A 12,349-nucleotide genomic window follows, 5' to 3' on the forward strand; every position below is an offset into this window, starting at 1 on the left:
AGTTATATCCATCGTGATTGTCCAGATAACTAGTATTAAAAATATATTTGTATATATAAGTGATTCATACTAGTACATTAGTGGTTATTAGTATGAATCACTTATATTTGTATATATAAGTGATTCATACTAATAACCAATGTACAATGTGGCTAAATGACTTCCTCAGTAGCAAAAACTGTTACGATTTAGGGCAAAAATAAAGTGAGGACCGAAATGCAGAACACCAAGGATAGAGAACAAAAGCTGAGCTTTATTAACAAAAACCTGAGTATCCAAAAATCAAGCACTTTGATAATACAAAGTAGAAGACACACAAGCTAAAACAAAGATACAACCAAAAGCAGCACAAGTACAACTTAGGAAAAAACAAGATGAACAAAAACCAGAAACATACAAAGAGGTAACATAGGAAGACACTGGAAGAGGCTGACAAAGACAAGAGGGAGCACACAGGCTACATGTAGTCTTTATACTACACACAAGGGCTTATAACAGACCAGAACCAGGTGGACACAAAAACAAAAACGTGCAAAATGAAACAATGGGAGGAAATGAAAAGCACAACATGACACGAGGGTAAAACTTCAAAATAAAACAGGAAACCACAGACTCGCCTCATGGATCATGACAAAAACAAAAGGTTTCAAAATATTCGATGTTAACTATATCAACTTAAATCTTGCATACACTTAGAAAAACAGTGTTCTCACGCAGTCCTCACTATTTGCTGAAAGTTTTTATTTCGCTTCAGGTGCTGTCAGGTCAGGGAGGAAGATCTTCTGTATTTGGCAGCAGCAATTTGCCAGCATAAATCGACCATACTGAAGCAGAGGTGGATCTGTTGTTAGACGGCTACTCAGTCCACATATCACCACTTTTCAACCTTGAAAAATATCGTGGCAGGAAGAGTACAGGTGAAAAAGTGTGGGATAAGTAAAATTAGATCATAGGCCAACTAACTGAAAGAGTTAAAGTATCTCATTTATATTGATTTGTTCAAAAGGGGCATACTTTTGATATTACTCTTATAAAAAAAATAAAATTAGGGTGAAGACAGGCCAGGAAACAGAACTGAAGAACTAGTGCAGTCATGAGTTCCTTGCGCAAAGAAATTTTGAGCAGGGACCCAAAATAAAGTACGTTTGATTTTTGAAACAATGTAAATCGGTTCACTGTTCAGTTATACTGTGTATATTTTTGTTTTCCCGACCTGAGCGAATGCAGCTATTCCCTCATTCCAGGAAACAATTCTAATGAAGTACCTGATTGGTCTCCTAAAGCTGCTTTAAAAGAGGACTGCACTGATGTAGCACTGCCCTCCAACAACTTCATCAGACGTACAACATAAAGTGAAATATCTGGTCAAAATCAGTTCAGCTTCAAGCTCTGTTTCAAATATACACATACCTGAAACACCTGAAAACACACTTTATTGTGTGAAATCAGCGGTGTTACCCTTTAAAATGGCTGAGTTATATGATGTGTGGGAATTAGAAATTATGCAGCACAATTTTAATTTCCAGTGTCAAAACTATTAAAATCATGATGATTTGGCGTTTGTTGGAGTCTGTACCAAACAAATGTTTTCTTACACCTGCAGAGGGAGATTTGTAAGCCAAGATATCTGCAGTTTCAGCATCTGTTTGTCACAGTTTGCACTTACCATCCAGTGATTTTGATACAATTTTATTGAATTGTGCACCATCTAAGGATTGCTGGGTTACTTTGGCAAACAAGATGACATGGCTAATGTGACAGCAAACAACTGTCTATTCAGGACACATCATGGATACACAGAGCAACATTAAATTGAATTTAGGTAGCATACAGCCGTTTTAACAGAGCTTCTTCACTTAATTCCTTCTGCTACTGGAAACCAGGCTGATGAGAGTACTGAGGCAAGGCACTGCTCTATTAACTCCAGGAAATTTAAATTGCACAACATTTCAATTGGATGAAGAACTTTGTGAGACTGAAATGCTGCACAAAGTTTTTGGGAGCTTTTCATGCAGTATGCAGATCTTTTGGCTGACTCTTGCCTTTAGTTTGCTCTTGGATGCTGCAACTACATTCGTTTTTTTTCTTCCTTGAGTTACATGAATAGGCCCAGACGATCAGAAATAATGGGAATGAGAGAGTTAAGGTGAACCTCTCTGACTCAAAGAGTTAACTTTTGTCATCCAAGCATCAGCTCAGTAAATGTTATGTTCTTTCGCCAGGGCAGCTGTCAACAAGAAAGACTAATGTATATTCTCAGAGATTATACCTGCGATTCTTAACATTTTCCTATTCTGGCGCTCCACAGCATTTTAACGAAGTACAATGCAGTTTTAAATGGCTTTAGCAATTTTTACTCAAAGATACTCCAAAGCTGGCATAAAATGCAGAAAGCTTGGAAAAAATGCCAACCGAGGCCATTTATGTAAGTGATAAAGGTACGAGAGCAAGTAGATAGATCAGATAGATTGTTAGGAGAGCAGAAACCTATAGAGACTGATTAGAAAATAGGCATCTACCAGAGAATAGGAGAGCAAGACATCAAAGGAAAAGATTGTGTCAGTTGGCAGGGTGGGAAACACATCAACAAAATGTATTTCTTGTCTTGTGAATTAGTACCATCGGAGAGCTCAATCTGGTTAATTAGAGCTTGTTTTCAAGTGGCTCCAAAATGAATTTTGGCTTCCTTCCCACCCTGGGACTGAAGATGGTTTCAGAAGTGAGCGGAGCAGACAGGAGAGAGACAGAGGAGATGAATGCAGAGCTACAGAATAGTTTTATTAGGCATGCTACAGACGTAATGCAGAATACACGAGACCATGAGAGGGAAAACTCAAAAAGCAGGAAACCAAGTCGCACCTCCCCTTGTTAGAAAATAATTCATCCTTTAATTGTGCCTCTTCAGAACTATACCAAATCCTTACATAATGAGCTGTATAAAATCGGACTTTGAAGAAAAAATATACATAACTATTATTTCTGAGCAAATAACCCCAAGTCAAGAGGTCCTGTTGGATATTAAAAAAATAAACGGGAATAAACTAAACACTTAAAATTCAGAGCATTTTTCCTTGAAATGCAATATTTCAGTGTCTTCAAATGCTTCTTTTGTTGTTAAAATTAATTAAAGGAACACTAAAGGCACAGAAACTTTGGTCCAACCGAGTAGCCCTCTCGAGTAAACTGTCACATGACAATGAAATCACAGTGGACTGAACTTCTAACTGCTTCCACAGCATGCAACACTTTCTGATGTGAGATCCTATCATAACTATACATGCTTAGAAAACCATTGTCACTGACAATTACACCTCACTGCTATGGAAAAAGCATGGAAGGCTTCAAAAACACAGATGAAGAAATACTTAGCCACGAGCCACATCATGATATGTGACGTTATGTGAAATCAAAAGTGGGGGGAAAAATCTTGCACTGAGCGTACTTGAGGAATAATGGAATTCAAGTTACAGTGCCTGTCAAAGGCTTCTGTAGAAACTTATACATGTTGCCTCAGGAGTATTCTCTACCGTTACCAACCTAAAAAAGGAAAATGTTATGAATCTATAACTTGGAACAAAACAAAGAAGCTACGCCTGGTTGATGGCAGAACTTCAAAAATGAAATAATGTGTAGAGGATGAAAAAATAGCTTTCTCCCAAAACTGTCCAATACCAATGTGCCCCAAAGCATAGGAGGGTAATTAATGAACACGTCCAGCTGTAGAAACAGGTGATTTTGTCAAGTAAGGCACATTTCTGTATCTTTTCAACTAAATTAAGAATTAAACACTGATCTACATCAAACTATCATACAGGGGGACAATCAATCATGTCAGTATTTTGTTTGAAATAAAAATACAGAGGTACAGTTAAGAATAGCTGTGAGGATCCAGTATCTGCAACATACTCAATTGTTCTTTTTAAAAAAAGATGCAAGTCAAAGGTTTCAGTCTCTCTCAAGGAATGACAGGATCAACAAAATCCCAACAACAAAACTGATTCAATGTGGTCCCCCCAGTGTCCAGACACAGTCTATAAACCCTGGTGCTGTCAGGAGTTTGTGGGTCAGATTCTTAAATGGTGGACTTGGAGAAGGAGACTCTCAGGTGCTGGTTGCCTCCCATGTTGTAGTTGTGAAGGTCAATCAAGGCCTGGATGGCCTCCTCCACTGTTGACATCTGAATCAGAGCCATTTTCCGATCCCTGAAAAATACAACAATTTTGACAGTGTCAACAACAAAAATCTAACAACAATATACTGGAGTAAGAGTCAAAAAACATTCCAAACCAGATCTTATAATTGATCTTCTATATAATTTCACTTTTCAGTGGTTACATGTGACTTGTTACTGTAGAACAGGTGTACGTACTGGAAAAACTTGAATGCTTTCACAGTGCCTCCAGCGTTGGAGAAGAGCAGTCGCAGATCATCCTCCGTCACATCTTGGCTAATAAAATAAAGATCAGATGTCATCGTCAATAGTGTTACAGGGACTCATTCTTATTTCTATAATGAAAAGAGGTGATATTGAGGTCTGTAGATTATCCAGCTCCAGTAGATCTTCTCTTGTGAGAAAGGCTACTGTTTAAAGGATCTGTTTACCAAAAGATGAAAACCACTCATTGCATGGTGGCAGTAGTGAAGTAGCTGGGGAAAAATGCAACTGGAAAAAGTGAAAAAATACGGTAAATGTAATGGTTCCATACAGCTTCCATGACACTTGGATTTCAGGGCATCTGGGAGAATAAATCACTTGAGGGCAATCAAGTGCTGTATACTTCAGTTGATGTGTCCCATGTATCAGCAGTTGCCATGGTGTCTTTTTGTTGGCTGCAGTTTCTTGTTAGGGGAGGTAATGTAAACTCTGTGCACTACAATGTGTGTGTTTTTCCCGTCCTGGCACGCCTGCTGGATGGGACACTATGGGCATGGCTAAATCATCGATTTCCACCTTTAATTATGAAGGTTGAGATCATGACGTCATTTCAATCGATAGCTGACTTACAATCAAGGTCGTGACACCCCAAATAATTTGCCATCAACCTGCATTAAATGACCTGGTAGTTTCTAAGGATATTCGAGACACAGCCTTCTCTAGCATCTCAACACAAAGTGACTAGCTACCCTGGCACTTACGGGATGTTGGAGAGGTGGAGAGTGGCAGATGGTGGGAAGATGTTCTGGAAGTTCTTGGAGCCAGGTTTCTTGAAGCGATGAAGTGGGGAGTTTGCATAGTCCTTGGTCAGACCTTGGTCATCCAGGCCATCCCGAGGCAGCGCAACTGTCTGGTGCTTGGACAACGTCACGCGGATGATCTTCCCGTACATCTTCTGTCCATTCAAGTGGCTCATTGCTTTGGCCATGGGAAAGACAAGAAGGTCAGAGGTGAAGATGCTGCAGCCTGGCTTTAAAGGGATATTCCGGTGTAAGTTTAATCCATGGTCTAACACACCGTAAAACCGAGTAAGACCCCCCCTCGAGAAGTTTGCAGACGGCTAGCTTATGTAGTTTTGGCAACCTCAGAAAATGACCGCATGATGACAATACATTGCAGTATATGCCTCCAACAAGAAATCGCCATCAAAAAGCCACAAATAATGCTCAGAACAGCACCAAACTTGAGCAACAATACAAATAGGGCCCCAGCACATAAGTTCGAGGCATCAAACCTCCACTAGCTTAGCCGGATTGCTATTGTAAAGTGAACACAACACTCTCTTGCCGCAGCTTCCTGTTGTGGGCAAGCCCTGCGAATCGAATACCGAGTGCGGTTAGAAATGCTCAATTCCGTTCTTTTCCCTATCAGCTCTCGATAATAACTGTTATATATTGGTAGGCAAGACAGTTATGAACTTTGATTGCATTTCCATGGAGTAATAATTACACATATTCATCCTTGAGCTGCAGAACTCTATGGTTCTCAACCGGTGGGGCCCGCCCCCCTGGGGGGGGCGCGGACACTCTCCCGGGGGGCGTGAGTAGGCTACAGGATGGGAGGAAAAAATAAATAAAAAATCACGAAAATTCCCCGCATGTCGAAATGTAAGTGGTTGGACTATTATAACACACAAACAAATCACCCTCCTGGTGACTTTTTTTGTCGAAAGCGACTAGCGACAAATCTAGCGACTTTTACTGGTGTTATTGGAGACTTTTGTGGTGTTTGGAGACTCTGACTTGAAAGCACGTATCACTCTGCAGTTACTGTGCTCAATGAGCAGCGGGTGCTGCCGTGAGTCCCTTCCCCGTCCAAAAGCACTCACAGACGGTCAGTCTCTCAGTAGCCTCGCGCAGCGGTCTCGGCCTGCAGTCAGACCAGAGAAGAGACACACACACACACCACTCCGCGTACCTGCAGTTTCGGTTTACAGTCACTGACGGGAAGTCTCTCCCAGCAAACATCCATTCACTCACGGTGCCAACATTTTCATCATCTTTGTTAACTTGACACAATTTAACCACAGAACAGGATGTGAATTAACCCGCAAACGTCTTATATATCATCTTATTCACAAACACATTCACAAACCATAATTACAACAACAACAACAACAGAGTACCCAAGAGTCTTTGCGCCACAGTCCACAAGGGGCGTTACAATATTTTAAAAGAAAGCTTGATGGCCTCCATCAGCAACAGGCAACCATTTCAGTGCACAGCACTGTGTCTAAACAGTGTTTGGAGGCATTGTATGTAGTGGCCACAAGAATAGGTAACCTGGGTAAACCGCAATCGTGCAGATGATATGCCTACTATTAGGCCTAGTAATAATGACAATAATAAAGCATAAATTCATATCAAAGGTCTGGTGCCAATTCCCAATTATAGCAATAGCCTAGTAATGATAATAGGCCTACTACTACTCATAATAATAATAATAATAATAATAATAATAATAATAATAATAATAATAATAACAACAACAACAATAATTCCTGCAAGCTCACATTAGAAGTATGGTGCTACTGCCAATTATAACAATAGCCTAGTAATGATAATAGGCCTACCTACCGCTACTGATGATGATGATAATAATAGTGTGGGCCTAAAAATAATATCTATCTATCTATCTATCTATCTATCTATCTATCTATCCATCTATCCATCTATCCATCCATCCATCCATCTATCCATCCAAGGTAGTTTAGTGGGGGTGGCACCGGGAAGGGGGGGCCCCAACTGCAATGAACCAGCTTTGAGGGGGCCCAGCTTGCAAAAGGTTGAGAACCCCTGCGGTAATCGATTCGTAGGGCTTCCCCACAACAGGAAGCTGCAGCAGGTGAGTTGTGTTTACTTTACAATAGAAATCCAGCTAAGCTAGTGGAGGCTTGATGCCTCCAACTATGTGCTGGGACCCTATTTGTACTGTTGCATAAGTTTGGTGCTGTTCTGAGCATTATATTTTTGATGGAGGTTTCTTGGTGGAGGCATGTACTGCAATCTACTGTTATCGTGCAGTCATTTTCTGTGGTTGCTAAAACTATGTAAGCTAGCCGTCTGCAAACTTGATCTCTCCAGGGGGGGTCTTACTTGGTGTCACGGTGTGTTAGACCATGGATTAAACTTACACCAGAATATCCCTTTAATAACTGAACCGAATTGTAAGAAAAACATGTCAATCACTATCCAGTTGAAACTAGATCCATATTCATAAATAAAAAAACTGTGCTTATGTTTATGTCATCTGACTAGGCAATAGTGAGATGTTTACATAAACTTCATACTCAATCCAACACACTCCTTTAAATTATCACATAACAACAAACGGGAGCAGCAGGAGCATGTTCATCATAGGATTTTTAAATGTTGGTGGTTTAAATTAGATTTGAATCATGAATCTTTTACAGAATACCGAGCTACTGTATGGTCTAATCCAGAGCACACCATTATGACAAGGATTCCCTCAAAACTAACCCTGTAACTTCCACTTTCCTGCTCCTTATTGTCCCCTGTTAAATCCAAGGATCAATGCTGATTTTTTGTAAAACTCTAGAAAAGACCCTATTCCCCTGTGGTGATTCTTTCAAACAAAAAACAATCTAGTGATACGAGACTATATACCATCTAAGATTGTGGATGTCGTTGAGTCCCCATATGGCACAGTTGTCGTCTTTTCCTAGTTTTAAATGATAATAATAAATGTAATAATGCATTTTATTTAAAGGCATCTTTCAAAGCACTCAAGGACACCTTACACATATAACAACAACAGTCCATCAAACAATATGATCCGGGGGGGGGGGCGCTGGTATGATAAATGACACTTAAATATTGAATCTGTGTCTATAATAACCACACCCTGACATGTGACATCTGTCTTGGTTCATTTTATTTAACTTAAGATTTGGACAACTGACTGTGAATCAGAAACAGAAATGCTTTACAGCAGCTCCCATTCAAAGTCAAGAATATGCAGAAAAATAGTCGTAATAAAAATGATAATAATAATAACAATAATAATAAACAATATATATGTTGCATATTTATAATAGAAGTCTACTGCAACTGTACTTTTTTTTTTACCATTAAATGTTATTTTATACATTAGCATATTTTATAATGTTCTGTCATGGAGTACATCACTTCACTGCTAATAGAAAAGAAAGCAGCTCACTTCCAGTTGCAGCTTCTTATCTTGATCTGCAGTCTTTGTTCATTTTTTGTCATGATTGTTATTATTAGTACTTAGATTATCAAAAATCACAGTTACATGTCAGGATGTGGTTATTATAGACAGATTCAATATTTAACTGTCATGTGTCATCACAGTAACAGCGTTACATACATTAGTAGCTGTAAACACAAACACATTATAAATCACATCATGTGGTCCCCTTTAAACGCCGGGTGAAGGTGTATATTTTGGTAAATAACCGCCGGTTCCAAATTAATGCCGAGTCAATTTTTTTTTTTTAAAAAACATCAAGGAAGAAGACGCGACCATTGACACTGCACGATTTTTTTCTTTGCGTTTTTCACGTATCGTGCTTGCTTTCTATCAGTCATCACACTGATGATCGCCATGGCTCCGGTGCAGCAGACTTTCTGTCTTCAAATATGCAGAGGAAAACCCGGGAGAAGCAGCCGCTAGATGTTTCTCTGTCGACCCCAAGAGAGTGAGAGATTGGCGAAAAAATAAAACCTCCTGTCAGAGGAGGACGGCAACAGGACCAGGCTGCCAGCTGGAGGGAGGAAGAAGGCTAGAGAGAAGCCTGAGATAAACATGCGGGAATAAGTTATCAGCAAACGGGCACGCCACGAGAGAGTGTCCCGCAAAATGATCAGGGTGATGGTGAAACAAATGTACGCCACCGTGAGTGACTGCAGAGATGAGGAGTTTGCTACGAGTGCTGGTTGGATAAATCATTTCATCCACCGCAACAACTTCACTGGCAGAAGACAACTATTGCCCAGAAGGATGCCGGATAATTCAGAGAAGCTGGAGAAGTTTGTGACATTTTAATCTTGGATTTTTGTGAAGAGGGAATTAAACGCCTGTCCCAAATAAACACCTGGTCTGTTAAAACCTATTGGTGGTTAATGGCGGCCTGGCGGTCTGCCGGTACTTGTTGCCGTTTGTATGATGTATTTTTCTGTTAAACGATAAGAGGCGCACTTTAACAATATTATTAATAATAATAATAATATTAATTAATGATAATGATGATGAGAAGAAGTAGAAAAATGGCATACTGAAAAGTTCTGTAGATGGTTGATTATTTGAAAGAGTAAAACTCGAGAGAAGCTTGGGAAAAAAAGGGCCCAGTTTGATGTCATAGATTGAAAATTACATTGAAAAGACAAAAAACATTTTAAGTGTGAATAGAACAGCTGTTCAGATCATCCTCCTGTAAAACACTGTTGGTCAAATATTTAAACTTCATGTCTGCATTAGAGAACATGGTGTGTGGTGAGGCTGTAAATCTTATCTTATTTTTTTAGCACGTGTCAAGTAACGTGCCCTTTAACACGTTTCAAAAAGATTACAAATTGGGAATATGACTTGGCTACAGCTCAAAAAAACATTTCAGTCAAAAGATTTTTTTTTTGCTTTAATCCATGAGTTCAGTTGAATTATGCACTTTCGTTCAGAAGAATGCAATTTGATCCCTTGGAATATGGCAGCTTTTTTGTTAAGTTATCCTATCCATATTCCAGACTGAGTAAGTTTCCATTTTCCATTGAATAAATTTGATGGAAGTACATATCTTGTTTACTTGAATTAATGAACTCATTAAATCCAGGGCTCGACTGTTTTCAGTGTTTTCCACAAATAGAGGGGGCTCTCTTGCAAGTGGAGCTTACCCTGGTCAAAGTTAAGTAGGTCAAAGTGCAAATGTTTACATAGTCATAAAATAATATTAAGACGTATAATATTTGATTAAATAAAATACAAGTCAAATGTTCAAAAAACCTTGTTATTTACTTAATGAGTGTAGTTATATAGGAACTGAGTTAATTTATAGGCTATTTATTTACAAATGTAGCCACAGATGAAGACAAAATCAATCTTGTATGGAAAAAAGCATTAAAAAATCGCAATAATCAAAGAATTGTGGCACCAATAATCGAATCGAATCTACAATCGTTATAATCGAAGAATCGAAGCTCCCATAATCGAAATCGAATCGAATCGTGAGGTACCCTTATTGGAACACCCCTAGGTAACACTGATGTGGAAGTTAGTGGAATTTTGCAAAAATGATTAAATAAATACAAATCTGACTACATAGTGCAATAGTACAGTAAATAGTCAAGAATGTGATTACGTAGTTAGTGTCAGACAGAGTATGCCACTCGGAATAAGTCCTTTTTCAGGCGGGATTTACAGGTGGAGACAGGGTCGGAATTGTGAATGTCCGGTGAAATAGAGTTCCAAAGGCAGTGGGCATATTGGCTGAAAGCTCTTCACCCCATGGTAGTTAAGTTGACAAGTTCAGAGAGATACGATGGTGCCAGGTTGTGAAGGATCTTGAATGCGAGGAGTGGAATCTTAAATTCAATGCGGGATTTGATAGGGAGCCAATGAAGTTGCTGCAGGGCAGGAGTGATGTGTTCAATAGAGGGAGTTCTGGTGATGATACGAGTGGCTGCGTTCTGGACCAGTTGGAGTTTTTGAAGAAAATGTTGCATTTCAGTATAGCGATGCAATTTTCTGGACCTACCACACTTTTCTAATTTTTCTACTACTTGCCTTTACCAGCTTAATCATTATATCCACATTATTGATGGTCATTAGTCAAATCTCATGGTATTAATGTTTTGTAAAAGAACCAATAGTCATCCCTACAGTATTGTTGCTTTATTGATAGAGTGGTACTAATTTTCATTCTCCCTTTTCCAACTGAATAATGTTCAGACATTGCTTGACAGAGATGGCTGGAAAGATAATAACAAGCCAATAGCCTTAACTTAAACATACGTCATAGCACTGCTACTGAAAAGGAGAGCAAATTAGCGTGTTCACCTGAGTGCTGTGATCACATCACGGTGGAGCTGAGTCAGAGGTGATAAATATCCCGACTACTGCAGGGTTAATTGACCCAGGAGTAAATCCTGATTGCTTACATTCACATCGAGTACATAAGAATGGCAAGTACGTACGTTGGCACAACCAGAAAACATAATACCTCCAGTATTGGAATAGTGAAGCCCTGGTACAAGAAAAGGGACTTTGATGATTGCCTTATGTTTCGTATAATATGTAAATACAACCTCTTACATCTGTAATTATGTGGCAGCGTATTTGATATAATTTCCTCTAACACTAACAGACTAACACTCCTCATTGCTGCAACAGATTTGCCCGCCACTGCCACTATCACCTTAAGATGATTAGACCCTGAACTAGGGTCTAGGTACTGATGGCATCTGCTCACCTAGCTGGGCCTGGTTGGCATCTGACATCTGAATGAGAGCGCTGTCCTTCTTATTGTAAAGAATTTTCACCCTCTGGACATCACCATACACTCCTGCATGAGAGCCACAGGCAGGCAGGATGAGAAAAGGTGAGGTGGAGAGAAAGCAGACAGTTAGAAAAACAAAATGTCAACACTGGAGACAAGGATATTTAAGGACAAGAAACAAAGAAGAGAGAATAGCAGAGTACACACAAGAAGTTTACAGTAGACTTAGAGTGAGGGGTGTGTAGAGGGAACAGGTAAAGAGAGAAGAGACACCCTCTAAACAGATACGTTATCAAGCTGTGTCAGATGGCTATAAATAAAAATAGCATGCAAAAATGACTTCACCGTGCATTTACAAATAACTGTGTAGTGAATTTTAGGGTAAAGTAACAAACATTAACCCAAACCAATAAACAGGGGGCGAAAATGTATTACAAATTACC

The 12,349-nt window shown here is 39.3% G+C and overlaps 1 protein-coding gene across 3 annotated transcripts in view; it reads right to left on the bottom strand.

Annotated features, from left to right (window-relative positions):
* Positions 1-233: 233 nt before the first annotated feature.
* Positions 234-12,349, bottom strand: part of LOC115569566 (polypyrimidine tract-binding protein 2-like) — a 30,776-nt gene continuing 18,660 nt past the window's right edge. For all 3 annotated transcript variants that reach the window (XM_030397548.1, XM_030397547.1, XM_030397546.1), the window contains exons 11-14: positions 11,880-11,972; positions 5,137-5,353; positions 4,370-4,447; positions 234-4,202 (exon numbers count right to left, since the gene is read on the bottom strand). In XM_030397548.1, the coding sequence (XP_030253408.1) occupies positions 4,073-4,202; positions 4,370-4,447; positions 5,137-5,353; positions 11,880-11,972 (518 nt within the window). In that variant the 3' untranslated portion in view covers positions 234-4,072. The remainder of the gene's footprint in view (positions 4,203-4,369; positions 4,448-5,136; positions 5,354-11,879; positions 11,973-12,349) is intronic.

This window comes from Sparus aurata, chromosome 19 (assembly GCF_900880675.1).
Source record: "Sparus aurata chromosome 19, fSpaAur1.1, whole genome shotgun sequence".
Classification (NCBI taxonomy): Eukaryota; Metazoa; Chordata; class Actinopteri; order Spariformes; family Sparidae; genus Sparus; species Sparus aurata.